The 21,542-nt window shown below is 37.0% G+C and overlaps 1 protein-coding gene across 10 annotated transcripts in view; it reads left to right on the forward strand.

The window, feature by feature from the left end:
• KANSL1L (KAT8 regulatory NSL complex subunit 1 like) overlaps positions 1–21,542 on the forward strand; it is a 158,647-nt gene that overhangs the window by 72,641 nt on the left and 64,464 nt on the right. For 9 of the 10 annotated variants that reach the window (XR_011387126.1, XM_008259094.4, XM_002712447.5 and 6 more), the window contains exons 4-5: positions 12,103–12,300; positions 17,989–18,110. Coding sequence is in view for 9 of the 10 variants with exons in the window: in XM_008259094.4 (XP_008257316.3) it covers positions 12,103–12,300; positions 17,989–18,110 (320 nt within the window). In the remaining variant the exon portion in view is untranslated. The remainder of the gene's footprint in view (positions 1–12,102; positions 12,301–17,988; positions 18,111–21,542) is intronic. The other variant, XM_017343075.3, reaches the window with a different exon arrangement.

Here is a 21,542-nt window from a genome sequence, read left to right on the forward strand (position 1 = left end):
TCTCTGCTATGGCCTGGGAAAGCAGTAGAAGATGGCTCAAGTCCTTCGGCCCCTGCACCCATGTGGGAGACCCAGAAGAAGCTCCTGGCTCCTGGGCTTCAGATCAGCGCAGCTCTAGCTGTTGTGGCCATCTGGGGAGTAAACCATCATATAGAAGGCCTCTCTCTTTGTAACTCTGTCTTTCAAATAAATAAAATAAATCTTAAAAAAAATTTAAAGGAACTGTCAAACTGTTTTTGAATGTTGTTTTACCACTATCCACTCCTACCAGCAAGGTATGAAGTTTTCAGTTAAGACATATCTTCACAGATACATAATGTTTACAATCTTTTTAACTTTTGCCATTTTGATGGATGCATAATAGTGTCTCATATTGGTTCTATTGATTATATTTCCTGGAGACTACTGGTGGTGAAGGTTTCCTAATGTTCTCATTGCTATTCATATATCTTTTTTGTGAAATATATATTCAAATTTTTGTTCACTTTTAGTGGGTGTTATCTACTAGCAAGGTTTCTTTATATATTTTGGATGCATGCCATGCATATGTACCTGACATACATATTTTGAATATTTTCTCTTATCCTGACTTGTCTTTTCATTTCCTTAATTATATCTTTTGAAAAGTAAAGATTTTAACTTTAATAAAGTCTCATTTATCAATTATTCTATTATTTGTGCTGTTTATGTCCTGTCTAATCTTTGCCTACCCACAGGTCACAAAGATTTCCCATTTTGTTTTCTTCTACAGTGTCTTTAATATTTTGGCATTTATCTGAAGGTCTGTGATAATTTTTAGTTAAGTTTAATGTATGCCTTTAGTCAATAAGGTGAAAGGTCATTCCAATGGTTAAATTTCTGATGATTTTTCTGAGTAGATATCCAGATGTTCCAGCACCATTCTCTGAAATTACATTATTTCAACATTGTTTACCTTAATGTCTTTCTAGGAAATCAACTGGCAATATATGTATGAGTTCATTTCTGGTCCTTCTGTTCTTTTCCATTGATTTTTTTTTTAAAAAATAATCTATTTCTTTATACCAGTACCATTTTTTATTACTCCCGCTTTATAATAAGCTTTGAATATTGCAATTTTGCTCTTCCTTTTCAGAATTGTTTTAGTGTTTATTTCTTTTCATTTCTATATAAATTTTAAGGTCAGTTCATTAGTACATACAAAAATTTCTTCTGGGATTTTGCTTGGGATCACATCAAGTATGTACATATATTTAGAGAGTATTGACATTTTCTTAAAAAGATTTTTATTTACTTATTTGAGAAGTAGAGATGGACAGAGAGGAAGAGACAGAGAGAAAGGTCTTCCATCTGCTGGTTCACTACCCAGATGGCTGCAACAGCCAGAGCTGGGCTGATCCGAAGCCAGGAGCCAGGAGCTTCTTCCAGGTCTCCCACACAGATGGAGGGACCCAAGCAATTGGGCCATCTTCCACTGCTTTCCCAGGCCATAAGCAGAGAGCTAGATTGGAAGAGGAGTGGCTGGGACTTGAACTGGCTCTAGTATGGGATGACAGCATTGCAGGCAGAAGCTTATCCTACTGTGCCACAGCACCGGCCCCAAGTATTGACATTTTAACAATATGTTACCCTCAAGAAAGTGAACATGAATTATCTGTCCATTTATTTATTTATTTGTTTTTAAGATTTATTTATTTACTTGAAAGTCAGAGTTACACAGCAAGGGAAGGAGAGGCAGAGAGAGAGAGAGAGAGAGAGAGAGGTCTTCCATCTGCTGGTTCACTCCCCACATGGCCGCATCAGTCAGAGCTGTGCCAATCTGAAGCCGGGACCCAGGAGTTTCTTCTGGGTCTCCCACGCAGGTGCAGGGGCCTAAGGACTTGGGCTGTCTTCTACTGCCATCCCAAGTCATAGCAGAGAGCTGAATCAGAAGTGGAGCAGCCAGGACACAAACCGGCTCCCATATGGGATGCCAGCACTGCAGCTAGCCACATCACCGGCCCCTGTCCATTTATTTAAAACTTTAAATTGCTCAGCAATGTCTTTGTAGTTTTCAGTATACAGGTTTTTAACATATTTTGTTACATTTTCCTTAACCATTTCATGTTTCAGGATGTTATTATTAATGATATCTTCTTTTTATTTTACTGTACTCCACTTCACTACTAGACTATGAAAATAAAGTTGATTCTACATTCTGACCATAGATCCTGTCTTCTTTCTAAGCTTCTCAGTTCTAGCAGCTTTTTTGTAGTTTCCTTAGAGTTTTCTACATTCATAACTATATCACCTGTGATTAAGATGCCATCTGTGTCTTCTGTAGACTTTTTCTTTTCTTGCCTTCTGGCATAGGATAGGACCTTCTGTTAAGTAGTGAATAGACATGATGACTGAAAACATCCCTTTCTTCTTCCCAATTTTAGGATAAGTGTTCAGTCTTTATTTCCCTCTTTCTCTTTTGCTCTTTCTTATATATCCAGAATTCATCAGATAAACTTTTATGTTCAGTACTGTACCTAGATATTAATATTGTTTTTAATGATTGTGGTGCTATAACAGTAGTAAACTATGAAAAAAGTTTTTAAAATGTGAGTTATTGTAAAAATTTATATGTATTATTTCACTTTAAACTGAAAATAACCTTAGTTGTTGATAGGTATTGTTTCTGTTTTACAGATAAGGGTGTCAAGGACAAAAAATAATTTTCCAAAAGTCAGGAATATTACAATAAGTTACAAAAATTTCCATGTGTGATAAAACTTTTATAAACAATTATAATATAAAGAAGAAATATTAAAAATGATAAACACAACTATACTGCTATGGGAGTTTTGATGAAGGAAATTCATGGAGATGAACTTGAATGCCTGAAGAAAGGATTAAATCATAATATTCTATTTAGAGAATGTCTCTTGGACTAATTGCAGTAAAATTTACATTTTTGTTATTAATAATAACCACCATGGGGTGGCCCTGTGGCACTGTAGCAGGTAACGCTGCCACTTGTGACATGGGCATCCCATGTGGGCGCCAGTGCAGGTCCCGGCTGTTCCAGCTGTTCTACTTCTAGTCCAGCTCCTTGCTGGTGTACCTGGGAAAGCAATGGAGAATGGCCCAAGTGTTTGGGCCCTTGCACCCAGGTCGGAGATGTGAAAGAAGCTCCTGGCTCCTGGCTTCAGAATGGCACAGTTCTGGCCATTGCAGCCATTTGGGGATTGAGCCAGAAGATGGAAGATCTCTCTCTTCCTGTCTCTATAATTCTGACTTTCAAATAAATAAATAAATACTTTAAAAATATTTATAAATAGGCCGGCGCCGCAGCTCACTAGGCTAACCCTCTGCCTTGCGGTGCCGGCACCCCGGGTTCTAGTCCTGGTCGGGGTGCCGGATTCTGTCCCGGTTGCCCCTCTTCCAGGCCAGCTCTCTGCTGTGGCCTGGGAGTGCAGTGGAGGATGGCCCAAGTCCTTGGGCCCTGCACCCCATGGGAGACCAGGATAAGTACCTGGCTCCTGCCATCGGATCAGCGCAGTGCACCAGCCGCAGCATGCCAGCCGCGGTGGCCATTGGAGGGTGAACCAACGGCAAAGGAAGACCTTTCTCTCTGTCTCTCTCTCTCTCACTGTCCACTCTGCCTGTCAAAAAATAAAATAAAATAAATATTTATAAATAAAATAAATATTTATAAATAAATAAATATTTACCAAAAAACAGCCACCATAAGTGAGTACATAAAGTCTGACTAATGGAGAAACTATGTGCTAGAGAAATGTTTTCCAAAATACTACAGAAAGTTATCAGTGATTATATTTGATAATAGAAACAATAGCCAGGTATTCTCAAATACTGCCTCAAGGTTTTGAGCCTAATGATCTCCTAAAAGGTAATTTTTTTAAGTACAACATGTCATTTGACATTTTTTAAGTCACACTTCTGACAATTTCCAAAATTCATCCCCTACAGACATACATGTGTGCCTGTCGTGTGAACATGACATGTGCGTGTGCGCGCGCACACCCACCCACCCACCCACACACACAGAGGCATCGGAAAATTATCAGTGGAATTTATGTTTTCAGTAACTCCGCTAATGACTGATTTCAGACTGTCTCTCCTCTTATTGTTCCTTTCTTTTTGTTTTTTTTTTTTGTTTGTTTTTAAGATTTATGTATTTATTTGAGAGTCAGATTTACACAGAGAGAGGAGAGGCAGAGAGAGAGAGGTCTTTCATCGGATGGTTCACTCCCCAATTGGCCGCAATGGTCGAAGCTGAGCAGATCCGAAGCAAGGAGCCAGGAGCTTCTTCTGGGTCTCCCACGGTGGTGCAGGAGCCCAAGGACTTGGGCCATCTTCTACTGCTATCCCAGGCCATAGCAGAGAGCAGGATTGGAAGTGGAGCAGCCGGGACTAGAACAGGTGTCCATATGGGATGCTGGTGCTTCAGGCCAAGGAGTTAACCCACTGCACCACAGTGCTGGCCAAGGCATTAACCCACTGCACCACAGCTCTGGCCCCAAGTTCCTTTATTTCTAAGAAAAAATTGCTTGACTTATAGGTGATTTAATGAAAGTGAACTTCCTCACACATCGATTGTCAAAAAGTTAAAAATATTTACAATATTTGAGAATACTTGGTTTTCTGTCTATTCTCACATATTATCACTCTGATAATTCTCTGTCATGTTTCAGTATTTCCCTGATACTTATCTCTAGCATTATCTCTAAAAAAGACGTAGATTCGGAATTGTTTCCGTCAAGGTGACACTTGAAGCTATGTTATTATTTTTAGTAATTTTAAAATAAAAATTCATTTATTTTTCCCTTATTTTCTCTCCTTCTCTCCCTTTTTCCTTTTTTCCTTTCATACATAGGCAGATGCCTATGTGTTTAAAATATACAATGATGAACAACATTTTCAGGTATTTCAGTCTAATGGGGATAAAAATTAAACAAATGCTTAAGGGATTAAATGCGGTTTTAGTCCAGTCAGGGAAATTTTAACTTGGCATTTCCCTTCCTTAAAAATGCACTTTGTCCCCCAAATTATAGGCTTCCTGAAACTTGAGGAATCAAAAATTATAGGCTCTTTGAAACTCATATTCATTTTCCCATGGAACCAATAAAATGAAGAGTCCTCATATAATCTCATGAAGTCCTGTTTAATCTAAATATTGCTAAATATATCTTTGTAACTTTGTCTTTGTGGGAAACTGTGTTTTGCCTGGTGTTACTGTAGACCTACTAGAAATAACCTGATACTATAAATCTTATGGGGATTGATCTGTAAAGGGAAAGAATGAGAATTCTTGAACTGTATAGTTAGTTCAACCCCATTTCAAGTCTTTACATCAACTGAAACTGAAAAGTTTTATGTTCTACCATGCATTTATTTTCTGATAAGAGAACATGCAAACAGTTGCAATATAAAATAATGTAATATGTCCATGCATATATATATATATATATACACACACACACATACCTATATTTAATGAAATAGGGAAGTACATAGAATATTTAGAAGTAAATTAGGTCAGAGGAAACATAAAGAGAAAAAAGGGGTATGTTAATTTGACTTTGGAGGCTAAATAGTAATTTTCTTTTTTTTTTTTATTTAATGAATATAAATTTCCAAAGTACGATTTATGCATTACAATGGCTTCCCCCACATACCGTCCCTCCCACCCACTACCCTCCCCTTTCCCACTCCCTCTCCCCTTCCATTCACATCAAGATTCATTTTCGATTATCTTAATATACAGAAGATCAGCTTAGTATACATTAAGTAAGGATTTCAACAGTTTGCTCCCACACAGAAACGTAAAGTGAAAAATAATAGATGATTTTTTTTAAATGATGATGAAATCAGATCAGACCTATTGTCATGTTTAATCCCAGTGAGAGTCAAGTTGGGAGTTGATAATTTCTTTTTTTTTTTTTTTTTTTTTTTACAGAGGATCAGTTTAGTATACATTAAGTAAAGATTTCAACAGTTTGCACCCCCATAGAAATACAAAGTGAAATATACTGTTTGAGTACTCGTTATAGCATTAAATCTCAATACACAGCACATTAAGGACAGAGATCCTACATGAGGAGTAAGTGCACAGTGACTCCTGTTGTTGACTTTACCAATTGACACTCCTGTCTATGGCATCAGTAGTCTCCCTATGCTCCAGTCATGAGTTTCCAAGGCTATGGAAGCCCTCTGAGTTCTCCGATTCTTATCTTGTTTAGACAAGGTCATAGTCAAAGTGGAGGTTCTCTCCTCCCTTCAGAGAAAGGTACCTCCTTCTTTGAAGACCTGTTCTTTCCACTGGGATCTCACTCGCAGAGATCTTTTGCCAGATGTCTTGGCTTTCCATGCCTGAAATACTCTCATGGGCTTTTCAGCCAGATCCGAATGCCTTTAGGGCTGATTCTGAGGCCAGAGTGCTGTTTAGGACATCTGCCATTCTATGAGTCTGCTGAGTATCTCACTTCCCATGTTGGATCACTCTCCCCTTTATTTATTCTATCGGTTAGTGTTAGCAGGTACTAGACTTGTTTATGTGCTCCCTTTGACTCTTAGTCCTTTCATTATGATCAATTGTGAACTGAAATTGATCACTTGGAATAGTGAGATGGCATTGGTATATGCCACCTTGATGGGATTGAATTGGAATCCCCTGGTATGTTTTTAACTCTACCATTTGGGGCAAGTCAGCTTGAGCATGTCCCAAATTGTACATCTCTTCCCTCTCTTATTCCCACTCTTATGTTTAACAGGGATCACATTTCAGTTAATTTTTAACACTTAAGAATAACTGTGTATTAATTATAGAATTAAACCAGTCATATTAAGTAGAACAGACAAAAAAACTACTAAGAGGGATAATGTATTAAGTTGTTCATTAACAGTCAGGGATATGCTGATCAAGTCACCGTTTCCCATAGTGTCCATTTCACTTCAGGAGGTTTCCTTTTTGGTGTTCAGTCAGTTGTCACCGATCAGGGAGAACATATGGTATTTGTCCCTTTGGGACTGGCTTATTTCACTCAGCATGATGTTTTCCAGATTCCTCCATTTTGTTGCAAATGACTGGATTTCGTTGTTTCTTACTGCGGTATAGTATTCTAAAGAGTACATATCCCATAATTTCTTTATCCAGTCTACCGTTGATAGGCATTTAGGTTGGTTCCAGGTCTTAGCTATTGTGAATTGAGCTGCAATAAACATTAGGGTGCAGACCGCTTTTTTGTTTGCCAATTTAAATTCCTTTGGGTAAATTCCAAGGAGTGGGATGGCTGGGTCGAACGGTAGGGTTATCTTCAGGTTTCTGAGGAATCTCCAGACTGACTTCCATAGTGGCTTGACCAGTTTGCATTCCCACCAACAGTGGGTTAGGGTCCCTTTTTCCCCACATCCTCGCCAGCATCTGTTGTTGGTAGATTTCTGAATGTGAGCCATTCTAACCGGGGTGAGGTGAAACCTCATTGTGGTTTTGATTTGCATTTCCCTGATTGCTAATGACCTTGAACATTTTTTCATGTGTCTGTTGGCCATTTGGATTTCCTCTTTTGAAAAATGTCTATTGAGGTCCTTGGCCCATCTCTTAATTGGGTTGTTGGTTTTGTTTTTGTGGAGTTTCTTGATCTCTTTGTAGATTCTGGTTATTGACCCTTTATCTGTTGCATAGTTTGCAAATATTTTTTCCCATTCTGTCGGTTGTCTCTTCACTCTCCTGACTGTTTCTGATTGAACTAGAAAAAGGCAATCCTTAAATATTTGAAGGCAAGCACAACATGAAATGTAGTTTTAGGAATGAAAAAGTAGTATGATAGTCAATGGAGCAGAAACTATGATTTTACAAGAACAGAACAGGAAGCTAGGAAGTGATAAATATTAATGCCTCTTAGGATTTGATGGTGGTTTCTGAAGGAAAATAGAAAGACAGACATAAAAGTTCATATTTGAGGGGGAGTTTCCTAATGGAAGTTTCATATTAAACTGCCGTAGTTACTTTTTCTTGTTTACTGTAGTTACAGGGAACTTCAGTTGTGGTGATATCCCAGTTCTTTCAAGATCACCAGATAATATGTCCTCTTTGAGCACTTTTTTAAAGGTCATAATATGATATGTATTTGTATAGCAAAGAATCCTGAGAATGAGTCAAGTATATAACAACTTGGAAATTTTCAAGAAAGTGGATTCCCAATTAAATGGCTGATTAAGTTTCTTATTTGAATCTTGATAACCTGATTCATAACCCTTTGGTTTGAGAAAGGATATTTCACTATATAGTCTAAGCAGTACTATCTACTAGTTGTTTATTCTTATTTAAAAGTATGATTATGGGGCCAGTGTTATGGTGCAGTGGGTTAAGCTGCTGCTTGGAACTCTGGCATCCCACAAGGGGCGTGCTCCTGACTGGCCTGACCCAGCCCCTACCATTGAGGCCATCTGGGGAGGGAACCAGTAATTGGAAGCTCTCTCTCTGTCTCTCTGTCTCTCCCTCTCTTTGTCACTGTGCTTTTCAAATAAGTTGATCTTTTTTAAAAAAAGTTTGATTACATATTTATATAATACTTACTGTAATTATTTCAGGGAAAGAGATATAAACTTACCAATAATAATTTATATGGCCTTATGTTTTTCTTGATTCAGGCTAGAGTCTATCTGGTGTTTCATATCCTTAAGAATAGTGTTGTGTTTATTTTATGAAAAATGTTTTACAGTTATACTATCAAAAATAATATTTAGTTCTTTCTTCTAACATTTCTTGGAAATTAAGATTTTCATTATCTATTTGCAATTTAGCTGAGCTATTATTAGGCTGAATAGTAAAAATAGCACATTCTTTGCTCTTAAAACTTCCTGAGTTATTATAAAAAGCAATCTTGAGAAGGATAGTTAATTCTATCTTGAGTGAAACAGACATTTTGTTTAATGTATCTTGAAAGGAAAAAAAATTCTTCTCAGTTAAATTAGTGATAAAGTTAGGAGAAAGTGATTGCAACATACTATTCTGTATGCTTCCTGTTTAAATAAATGCTAGTCTGCGCCTTAAGAGAGGAAACATGCAGAGTAGATCTTCTAGTAGATCGACAAGATTTAGATTTATAAATTGTCATCTGCTCCTTACTACACTCCATACAGTCAAATTTTGTTTAAATTTTTAGAAAAGATAACAAAGTGGTTATTAGCAACATTACTTTATTGTTTTTATAGTAGTTTTGTCATCATACAACTTCCTGTATTTCTCCTTTTCTTTGCTTCAGCTTTTGACTAAGACAAGTTTCTTATCTCTCAGGAAACAGTTATGATAGTTTTTCTTGAGAGAGACACTGGCTGTCCCATCTTTCTTTGATTTCTGTTTTTATTCTGTAATAGAATCTTTCATATTTGTAATTGTATGTTTTCTGTGTTTTAAACTTTTCTTTTGGGGTGTACATTTGTCACAGTGGCTTCACATGGAATGCCCCCATCTCTTTTCAGAGTGCCTGGTTCCAGTTCTGGTAACTCTGCTTCTGATCCAACTTCCTGCTAATGTGGTCTGGGGAGGCAGCAGGTGATGGCTCATGTAGTTGGATCCTTGCCACCTATGTGGAAGAACTAGATGGAGTCCTGGGCTCAGGCCTCCTCTTGACCCAGTCCTGGCTGTGTGGACATTTCTAATAAAATGAAAATTTTAAAGGATTTTTTATTTAAAATTTTGCTTACAATTAGCTTTGATGACTTTATGTGAATATAAATATGTTGGTAAGGCAATTGTTTATTTCCCAGGTAGTGTTTTCTTTGAGTACCCTGAGAATGAGAGTGATGAACTCTCCAATGTTAAATGTAATGTTTGTCTTCACTGTCCATTACCGAACGCAGTTTTCTGAAAAAGTCACATCTTTGTATGTACTGTTTTATCTATCATTAAACTTAATTTTTTAAGAACAGAAACTCTCTCTAAATTCCCAAAGGTTTTAATCCTCATCTCTTTCTTACCTGTTCTTGGCTATAGGAGATCATCTTTTTACAATTTCGGAGTTTTGTCCAGGGCAGTAGTTTAAATGGAAAAAAAAAATTATTAAGTTGACTATGAATGTCTCCCTGACTGAATTTTAAAAATCTTATTCTTTATGGAGTTAACTATGGCAGGCTTCCTACTTGTAAAAAGGTGATATTATAAAGGCTTGGAAATTGGGCTTTTGAAATTTAGAATAGGTTTTCATAGAAGCAATAATATGAATATGGGGTGTGAAATAAGGCTAATCTGGCTGGTGCCGCGACTCACTAGGCTAATCCTCCGCCTGCGGCGCCGGCACACCGGGTTCTAGTCCCAGTCAGGGCACCGGATTCTGTCCCAGTTGCTCCTCTTCCAGTCCCGCTATCTGCTGTGGCCCAGGAGTGCAGTGGAGGATGGCCCAAGTTCTTGGGCCCTGCACCGGCATGGGAGACCAGGAGAAGCACCTGGCTCCTGCCTTCGGATCAGCGCAGTGCGCTGACCGCAGCTGACACATAATATAAACTGCAATCAAACCAAGCATAATTGTAATTAAACTGATATGGTATAAACTTGTGTTTCCTTGGTATACAGGTACTTGTGAAAAAACCTAGAGAGTCTTATAGAAATTTTGAATGAATACTTTCTAGAGATTCAGAAACTGATGATACTGTATCTATCATATTGAATTTAATTTTTAAAATATCAAATAAATAAAAATAGAATGCCTGTTAAATGTTTCTTCATATTTCTTGATGGCCATATTTGTACCTTCTAAGAAAATAGTCATTGAGCACAATATTTGGATCCCTTTCTCTGGAGAAGTCAGCAGCATACTACCACTGTTCTAAATGTAGAACTAAAATATAATACATTTATAACTTTGGTGAAACATCAGTGGTAATATAGTCCTACAAGACAGCAAAATCTATGTTTAACACAATACCTGAATATGTTCATTCTAAAGTTATATATTCTCTATATATTGTAAGCTAAAACATTTATAACACATTATCATTTATAGGGAGTTTCCATCTTATTCAAAGGACTTACACGTAATGTAGACTGACCCACAGCAGTCATATAATTTGTTTCATAATTGAAATCATGTGTAGTTATAGTTATATAAATGTTTTAGTTTATTTTTCATTATGGAATATATTAGCCACATTAGGAGCTCAATACTTTTTAAATTAGCTGTTAGCATTTTGAAAAAAATTTTGTATATGTAATTTTTTGGAAGGGGAAGGTGATAAAAAGGGTAGGAAGAGAGAAACTTATTATGAGAACTTAGTATGAAACCATTAAGATCATGTCTGTGCACTTCTTTGTCACCTTCATCTCTTGTCTGTCGCTAAGGTTGAGATGAGTAAGAGAAAAGAAGCTGGGGAATGTGGGAAAAATCAGCTGAAGAATTAGGATGTATGTTTCTAAATAGAAAACAGAGTACAGGAGGAAGCTAGAGCTCTTCTCATTCCCTTGCTCCTTACATTCCAGAAAATACAGCATCGAGGTTAAAAACCTGTGCCTTTAATATTAGCACCACTGTTGTATAAACAGTAGGAACTTGGATTGTCCTTTAAAGTATCCTGCCCCCGACCCCCAGTGGTACACTCTAGTCTATGGATGCTGACTGGCAGTAACTGAGACAGGGCTCATTAGGGGATGCTGAGAGAAGTCTAGAATCAGATTGTTGTTTGGATGTTGTAACTTTGGAATTTTGATTTAACAAATTGAGAGTGCTCAAATATAAAACTCAAATACAAATGCTACTAACAAAATGTCAGAAAATTGTGTCAGGAAGTATTCTAGATTTCAGTCTGAAATGCCCATATTCTGAGTATAATAAGCCTTTTATTTTATTCTAAATATTTCATGCTTTTAATGATATTATTTAAAAACAATAAGAAGAGAAACACTGCATTTATATAACTTTTGACAATATTTTACAAGCCCAACCCATCGGGCATTAATGTTATTTTAGCTACACGTTTTAACTCTGCCAATTTCTCTCAGAGTTAAACTCTCCTTTCAAGTGTATTTATTGCTGTTTCTAAGGGGTAATAAGCATAGTTTCAAGTGTACTGTAGTATTAAAAGTGATTTAGTAATCAACTTGTTTTTATTTCAACGATTTCTTTGCTGTTTGTCTAGGGGATAGTGATTCTAGAAGAATGTCAAGTTCCAAAAGACAATCTGAAAAAACAAATACAATATGCAGATCAAGCATCTTCATTAAACACTGCAGGGAATCCTCAGATTTCCCAGGAGAGTCAAGATCCTTTCCCAGAACAAGATTTTGAGATGTCACCTAGCAGTCCTACATTACTTCTTCGAAACATAGAAAAACAGGTAAAGTCAGAGCAAAGTTTCCATGGTAGGAAAAGACTTCTACTCTATTTCATAAGCTATTCAAATAAACATCATTATATGTGTGTCTGTCTGGGATACAAGTTATTACAATTGGCCATTTGATATTAAATATAATTAAAATACTTGGTGTATGACTGGTCTTTCATAATATTGATATAATTAAAATTATTTAAATTAATATGGAAAGTGCTGGCACATAGCCATCGATGATAATTCAATTTTGTGTTACAAAATCCTTTTACTAACAAAATTTCTCAGCATTAGGCTTTTTTTTTTTTCAGAAGAATAGTATTGTTGCACTAGTTAATAAATCTGAAAGGTTGTTTTACTGACTTATTGAGTGAGATTTCAATGAAAGATAATAATTATAACCTGGGTTTCTTCATGTAAAAATGATAATGTAAGTGGAAAGTCAAGGAAACCTCTCCTAAGGGTGGACGTTATAGCTCAATGAGTTGAGATACTGCTTAGAACACTCACATATCATATTGGAGTGCCTGGGATCAAGTCCTGCCTCTACTTCACATCCAGTTTCCTCATAATGTGCCTGGGAGGCACCAGATAATGACCGAAGTACCTAGGTTCTTGACACCCACCTGAATGGCTCCTGGCTTTGGCTGTTGTAGACGTTTGGAGAGTGAATCAGCAGATGGAAGACCTCTCTGTTTCTGTTTGTCTCTCTTTGTCTCTCCCTTTCTCCCTGTCACTCTGCCTTTCGTATAAACAAATGAATAAATCTTTTAAAAAATAGCTTCTTGTATATTATTTTGATTCTAATGCCTTCTCTGGTAACTAAATCCTATTATGTTCTTCTGATATGAAACCATTTAGTTTGATTCAGACTTTGGTGATTTTGAACAAACATGGCTTTTTAATACCTTGAAACTAGACTGGATCTGCCAGAGCACAGCCAATCTTGATCATGTAGCAGGATTACTTTGTTCCCTGGGGAAATAATAATAGATTCATAGCTACCTGCATCTAATTTTCCTGGGTTTTTCTGACAAAGACGGCGAAGTAATTTAGTCTTCTTTCTGGCAATACAAAATATGATATAAACTTTCCTACCCCATATTTTTAAATATAATTACCTAGAGTTTTCCTTAATTGGAATGCAAAATCAGAATACTTTCATGAATATTTGTAAGAAGTTGTTTGGTAATATCTGATATTAAATTGGAATGCATTTTATCATGTAAGCAACATTTTTAAATTACTGTTAGTTATTTTCTCATAATCTCACTGCCATATTTCTTTTATTGCTGTTGTCCTGTGGGATCAATCCCCCTTCATTTTTACCTTAATTGTTTCATCTGCAGAGTAATTTATTTGTTTGCTCAGTCAAATCTACTTTTTTCAACTGTAGGTCTCTATTTATTCAGGGGAAAGTAAGCTGGTTTAATTCTTAATATATCACAATTCTAGAAGAATTTTAACTTTAAAAAGTGATTTCTTATATTTTTTTTCTTCTCTCCTTGGTATTACCAATTTGTTTGGTTGGACTTGAGACTAAACTGGAACTGGCTAAAGAAATTTAAATAATTTAAAGAAAAAAAGATTTATTTATTTATTTGCTTACTTATTTACTTATTTGACAGGCAGAGTTACAGAGAGACAGAGAAAGATCTTTCATCCACTGGTTCACTCCCTAGATGGCCACAATGGTTAGGGCTAGGCAGGCCAAACAAAGCCAGGAACCTGGAGCCACGAGCTTCATCTGGGACTCCCACATGGGTACAGGTACTAGCTAATTTGAAGAGCCCAGTGCAAAATGAAATTAGAGGCCGGCACCGCGGCTCTCTAGACTAATCCTCCGCCTGCAGCGACAGCACCCCAGGTTCTAGTCCCGGTCAGGGTGCCAGATTCTGTCCCAGTTGCTCCTCTTCCAGTCCAGCTCTCTGTTGTGGCCTGGGAGTGCAGTGGAGGATGGCCCAAGTCCTTGGGCCCTGCACCGGCATGGGTAGACCAGGGGAGGCACCTGGCTCCTGGCTTCAGATCAGCATGGTGAGCCAGCCACAGCGGCCATTGGGGGGTGAACCAACAGAAAAGGAAGACCTTTCTCTATGTCTCTCTCTCACTGTCCACTCTTCCTGTCAAAAAAAAAAAAAAAAAAAAAAAGAAAGAAAGAAAGAAAGAAAGAAATTGCAGAATCCTTTGTTTTAAAAAAATTAAGAATTTAAAGACAGTAGAACAGTCAGCAAGCATAAGTTCTGTGGCTGCACAGGTTCTGTGCCCAAGAAGCTTGCCTTGGATAGTATGTGCATTTTAGGTCTCTTTGCTGATGGGAGTATTAGAGGCTTAGGTAGTATTGGAAAGCAGGAGTTGTGTGAGCAATGGTAATGGCTTCGGGGCTGGCACTGTGGCGCAGCGGGTTAACACCCTGGCCTGAAGCGCCGGCATCCCATATGGGCGCTGGTTCAAGTATCAGCTGCTCCACTTCCAATCCAGCTCTCTGCTATGGCCTGGGATAGCAGTAGAAAATGGCCCAAGTCCTTGGGCCCCTGTATCCGTGTGGGAGACCTGGAAGAAGATCCTGGCTCCTGGCTTCGGATCAGCGTAGCTCTGACCATTGCAGCCAATTGGGGAGTGAACCATTGGATGGAAGTCCTCTCTCCCTCTCTCTGCCTCTCCTCTCTCTGTGTAACTCTGACTTTCAAATAAATAAATAAATATTTTTTAAAAATGGAATGGCTTGGTGTAGGAACAGTAGACGAAAAAAGATGGGAAAAAGGAGCAATAGCAATTGCTTGGAAGGTAATTAATAAATTGCTATCAACAAGTCATTTGCTCTTGAAACATGATAACAATGCCTTTATAAGTCCTTTAAAAATAAGTTATTTTCAAATATTTGTTAAGGAAGACAGTCAAGATGTGAGTTAAGCACTAGGAGTAGCAAGCTCAACATTACACCTATTTTTCTTGAGATAATCTGTTGGTATTCAGCTGTTCTTGATAAGCTTTTGGCTTGGTTGCAGTAGTTAGAGCTTGCAGCTAAACACTATTGAGTAGTAGACGTGTCATTTAAAAAACTACATTATGGATTCATAATAGTCACACTAGCATTGTCACGTAATCTATTTTGTTCACAAATTAAAATTTACCTTATTTTTATTTAGGTGATTTAAAACATACCTCATATTAAGTAATTTTGGTGATTTACAATAAATTTCACTTCTTTTTTTTTTTTTCATCCAGGTTTTTTTTTTTTTTTTTTTTTTTTTTTTTTTTTTTTTTTGACAGGCAGAGTGGACAGTGAGAGAGAGAGACAGAGAGAAAGGTCTTCCTTTGCCGTTGGTTCACCCTCCAATGGCCGCCGCGGCCGGCGCGCTGTGGCCGGCGCACCGCGCTGAACCAATGGCAGGAGCCAGGTGCTTCTCCTGGTCTCCCATAGGGTGCAGGGCCCAAGCACTTGGGCCATCCTCCACTGCACTCCCTGGCCACAGCAGAGAGCTGGCCTGGAAGAGGGGCAACCAGGACAGAATCTGGCGCCCTGACCGGGACTAGAACCCGGTGTGCCGGCACCGCAAGGCGGAGGATTAGCCTAGTGAGCCACGGCGCTGGCCCAATAAATCTCACTTCTAATATACTTACATTAGAAAACTTATGAATAGCTAATACATTTTTAAATTTTTGTATCCAGAGTTCAAATATTATCTTCCCTAATTTTATATTCTTATTTTCATTTTTACTGTGAATTTCCTAAGCCACATGCAGACTCCGGTACATGAGAGTGTACTGGGCCAGAGTAGGCTGTTGGTAAGGGAAAGGCTCAGGCTTGTGGTGATGTTTTTGTGAGCCAATTAATGAAACATACCGGACCAGCGATTTCCAGTGGCTTTAATGATGTTTTTGGAAGTAAAACAATGAGAAGAATGTTTCTGTGTTTCAGACTGGAAAATATGAGCTACACCATAGGTTGAATTGTGTGACTAATTAATACTTGCTAAATGAACAAAAAATCTATTTGTATTGATGATTTGTAAAATGAGCTATCTTCTAAAAACTCTGATAATAATTTTTAAAATGAAGTCATTAGGTACATATTATTTCTCAAAAAAGTAAATGGTCAAAACATTTCATGATCTTTTTTATGAAAGTTTTTCTTAAGGAGTCAAACAACAGTCTTAATTCTTAATATTCTTTTAGTGTCATATTAGCATTTTATTAGTTAAATAAAAAGAGTTTCAAAATAATTATTTCATATACTCGTAAACATGAGTATACGGATAATGTATAAATGTTATAATGGAATCTTTTCAGTCAGTTAAGGTGGTGAGATGGCTCACTCTCTCTCTGCCTCAGTATTAAGTGAGAAAGCCAGATTTTACAAATTTGATGTTAAATGATTTTACTAAAAGTATGTATGTGGGGGATGGCACTGTGGTGTAGCAGGTAAATCTGCCACCTGCAGTGCCAGCATCCCATATGGGCACCAATTCGAATCCTGGCTGCTCCTTTTCCAATCCAGCTCTGCTATGACCTGGGAAAGCAGCAGAAGATGGCCCAAGTCCTTGGGCCCCTCCATCTGCGTAGGAGACCTGGAAGAAGCTCCTGGCTCCTGGCTTTGGATCCACACAGCTCTGGCCATTGGGGTCATCTGGGGGGTGAACCATCGGATGGAAGACTCTCTCTGCTTCTGCCTCTCTGTAACTCTGACTTTCAAATAAATAAATAAATAAATAAATCTTTTTTTTTTAAAAAAAGCATGTGTGTGTGCATGTTTTACATATATTCATGAACATATACACTCAGAAACCTTATTCTAGAGGGAAACATATATGCTAAGACATTATCAGTTTTTTTCTGTGAAGTAGCATTGTAAATGACTTTCTTCTACACTTTTTAAACTTCTTTATATTTTCCAATTTTTCTACAATGAACATGGGTTACATGTGTAATGAAAATAGATGTTACTGTCTTATATGAATGTACTATTTCCATTTATGTAGCTTTTGTTTACTATAATTTCTGTAAGCTATCGAGTATAATTATTTATTACATGCATGTAAGTCAGTGATAAGGATCAAAGAAAATTTTGAATGCCAAAAAAAGAGTGCTGATATTTTTGAATTAGGAGAAATATTGAAAAACAGTTAGCATTGGATTTATTTCTAGATTTGAATCCTAACTCCATTTTTAATCAATTTTGTAATCCTCAACCAATTAGTTTACTATTTCTTTCTTTGATATAATTTTCTCATCTGATATTAATACAAGTGATATGAATAGCTTATATTATCTACCTTGCAGGTTAGTTGTAAAGAATAGAAAGGGTTACTGTTACATTTGTTGTGTACAGTCGTGCCTGGTACATATTAGGCACTTAATAAATTATAGCTATGAGTTTTTAAACTTATTAGTTTGTCTGCCTCAAGGGCAATGTTGTATCAATGCCGTTAGTTGGGCTTGTGCATTTTAAAGGATGGGATGGGTAGATAAAGTAACTGTGATTAAAAAAACAGTATGAAATGGATGGATGCTTACAAATGTACATTTATAATGAAAAAAAATCAGCTGTGGCATAAATCATTAGAGATTAAAATATTTACTAAAGTAACAAGCATTTACATTTTTCATGAGGAGTTAAACATTTAGTAGACACTACAGGTCTTTTCTATTTCACATTTCTTGTTTAGCAGTAGTAAATGGTTGATTGTTTTCTTGCAGAGTGCACAGTTAACTGAGATCATCAACAGTTTGATTGCCCCTCTCAACTTGTCCCCAACTTCATCACCCCTCTCTTCTAAATCCTGTAGCCATAAATGTCTGGCTAATGGCATTTCCAAGAGGTAGGTATCAAGTGGGATAGTATTGCTTCTAAATTTGGCTTTGTTTATTTTTATTTTTATTTTCTTTTGTTTTATCTTTTAAGTATTATAGCTACTTTTTTCTTCTAGGTTAAAGACTACTAAAGTATAATCAATGTACTATGAATACAGTTTTAGATAACATCCAGCTTATATGATCAGGGTAGCTATAAATCTGGTAATGAGGGAGAAAGCTTTCCAGGAAGTGTTACAATGTTTCTAAAAAAAGTGACAGTGAAAGCATATGCAAGAGAAGAATTGCCTTATTTCTATTATTCACTTATTATTAATATTATTTACTTATTATATTTTGTACTTTGTAATCTTGAACTCCATGCTCTCCTTACAATGCATTTTGAGAAAAAAAAAGACCTATATCTAGATATTACCCATAAAATTCAGCTTAAATTATAATCAATTATTTTGTATCTTAGCCTTTATAAAGTAAATTTTTTCTAAATATAATTAGTAAAATAACTTTTGTATCCATTAGCAACTTATTATGTGTTGTATCAGTATATCACATATGGAATATATATAGTATATATATATGATATATGTATCTATATTTGTGTGTGTATATATATATATATGCTATGAATCCTAATCTTTTGTAGTTAATGACATTTGTTTCATTTTATTTTGCTTAGCTTTCTCTTTGACTTTTTCCTTTTAAAATTGCAATTAGAAAGCCGGCGCCGCAGCTCACTAGGCTAATCCTCTGCCTTGCGGCGCCAGCACACCGGGTTCTAGTCCCAATCGGGGCACCAGATTCTGTCCCGGTTGCCCCTCTTCCAGGCCACCTCTCTGCTGTGGCCAGGGAGTGCAGTGGAGGATGGCCCAAGTCCTTGGGCCCTGCACCCCATGGGAGACCAGGAGAAGTACCTGGCTCCTGCCATCGGATCAGCACGGTGCGCCGGCCACACGCGACGGCCATTGGAGGGTGAACCAACAGCAAAAGGAAGACCTTTCTCTCTGTCTCTCTCTCTCACTGTCCACTCTGCCTGTCAAAAAAAAAATTGCAATTAGAAGGCATACTAATAGACTGTTATATTGAGTATGGATCATCTAATTTTTTTCCAAATGATGCTGTAATGTTGGTTTCTTGGTTCTAATTATCTTACAAAATCAGTGTGATTTCATATTAGGAACTATTTGAATTAATAATTGTATGATTTATTATTTTGTAATATTTTAATATGACAAAGAGAAAATTTACATCACAATGAAAATTAAGCTAGATAGTCTTCACATTCTTAGATTAGTGGATATAAACCACTGTTCTTCAATTTTTATTTCTAATTGTTTACTTCAAATGTCTAATTTTTAGTACTTTCACAGTTTTATTTGTGCTGGGTTATTTACCCATTGTTCTATTACAGGAATAATTTTTCTATTGGTTCTTCATTATTTTGACTTTATTTTCATTCCTTATACTCCTGATGGTTCACTTTATGTTTTAAATTTTTTATTAATATAAAGAGAATAGGTTTTATTCATTTCATAGGTACAATTCCAAGAAGACAACCACACTTCCCTCTTTCCCCTGCAATACCCCTCCCTCCCTCCTCTCTCTTCATGAGTTTTTAGAAAGACATATTTTAATATACTTTATATTCACAGGCTTATTTTGCCACCAGTCATAGTATTCAACAAGTAAAAAGTAGGAAGATCCCAGTTCCACAGGAGTATAAACAAAGGCTAAAAACAATAATCACAATCATATCCCAAAATGACTTTTTCATTCCTATATGTTTTTGTTATTCTGTGTTAACTGCCACATATCAGAGAAAAATGTATATTTGTCTTTCTGAGACTGGCTTATTTCACTAAGCATAATGGCTCGCAGTTGCATCCATTTTGTTGCAAAACATAAGATTTCATTCTTTTTTATGGCTGTGTAGTATTCCATGGTGTATATTCCATGTTTTCTCTACCCAGTCACCAGTTGATGGATATCTGGGTTGATTCCATATTTTATTCATTGTGAATTGTGCTGTAATATACCTGGAGTACAAATAACTCTTTGATATGCTGATTTCATTTCATTTGAGTTAATTTGCAGGAGTGCGATGGATGGGTCATATGATAGATCTATTTTCAGATCTCTGTTGGAATTGCCATACTGTCTTTCACAATGGCTCTATTGGTTTACATTCCCACCAACAGTGAATTAGGTTACCTTTTCCCCTATATCCTTTCCAGGATTTATAATTTTTTGGTTTTTGGATGATAGCCATTCTAATTGGGATGAAAAACTGCATTGTGATTTTGATTTACATTTCGCAGATGGCTAGTGATCCTGTGTGGTTTTTTATGTGTCTGTTGGCCATTTGTATTTCATTATTTGATCAAATCTATTGCTCATTTCTTAACTGGATTTTTTGTTGTTGTTGTTGCTTTTGAGGTTCTTGAAGTGTTTATAGACCCTAGATAATAATCCTTTATCAGTTGAATAGTTTGCAAATATTTTTCCCATTCTGTCACTTGCTTCTTCACTTTGTTGAATGTTTCCTTTGCAGTGAAGAAGCTTCCTAGCTTGATATAATCTCATTTATCTAATTTTGCCTTTATTTCCTGTGCTTCTGGGGTCTTTTCCAAGAAGTTTTTACCTATACCAATGTCTTGCAGAGATTTCCTGAAGTTTTCCTCTAGTAATTTGTTGGTACCAGGTTGTAGATTTAGGTCTTTGATCATTTTAAGTTGATTTTTGTATAGATAGATATTCTCAAGTAAAATATTGCACCTTCTTCTACTTTCTCTTTTTCCAAATTCAGAAAATCAAACACAGATTTCTGATGAGCACAACTAAAATAATAAATCCACTGTGTCTACATGGAGAAAATATGAAAGAAAAAAGACAAATGGAACATCCTAATGTAACTTAGAATGTTAAAAGGCATCATTTTGGCCAGCGCCATGGCTCACTAGGCTAATCCTCCCCCAGCAGCGCCGGCACACCAGGTTCTAGTCCTGGTCGGGGCACCGGATTCTGTCCCGATTGCCCCTCTTCCAGGCCAACTCTCTGCTATGGCCTGGGAGTGCAGTGGAGGATGGCCCAAGTGCTTGGGCCCTGCACCCGCATGGGAGACCAGGAGAAGCACCTGGCTCCTGCCTTCGGATCAGTGCGGTGCGCCGGCCGCAGCACGCCAGCCGCAGCGGCCATTGGGGGGTGAACCAACGGCAAAGGGAGACCTTTCTCTCTGTCTCTCTCTCTCACTGTCCACTCTGTGTGTCAAAAAGAAAAAAAAAAAAAAAACAGCATCATTTCATTGGAGTCATAGACTGACAGCTGACTTCTCAACAGTAGCAATAGGAGTTAGTGGACAATAGAATGACATCTTTGGTATGTAGAAAGAAAACAAAAATTTTTTTTAAGATTTACTTATTTATTTGAAAGGCAGAGTTACAGAG

Source organism: Oryctolagus cuniculus, chromosome 3 (assembly GCF_964237555.1).
Source record: "Oryctolagus cuniculus chromosome 3, mOryCun1.1, whole genome shotgun sequence".
Taxonomy (NCBI): domain Eukaryota; kingdom Metazoa; phylum Chordata; class Mammalia; order Lagomorpha; family Leporidae; genus Oryctolagus; species Oryctolagus cuniculus.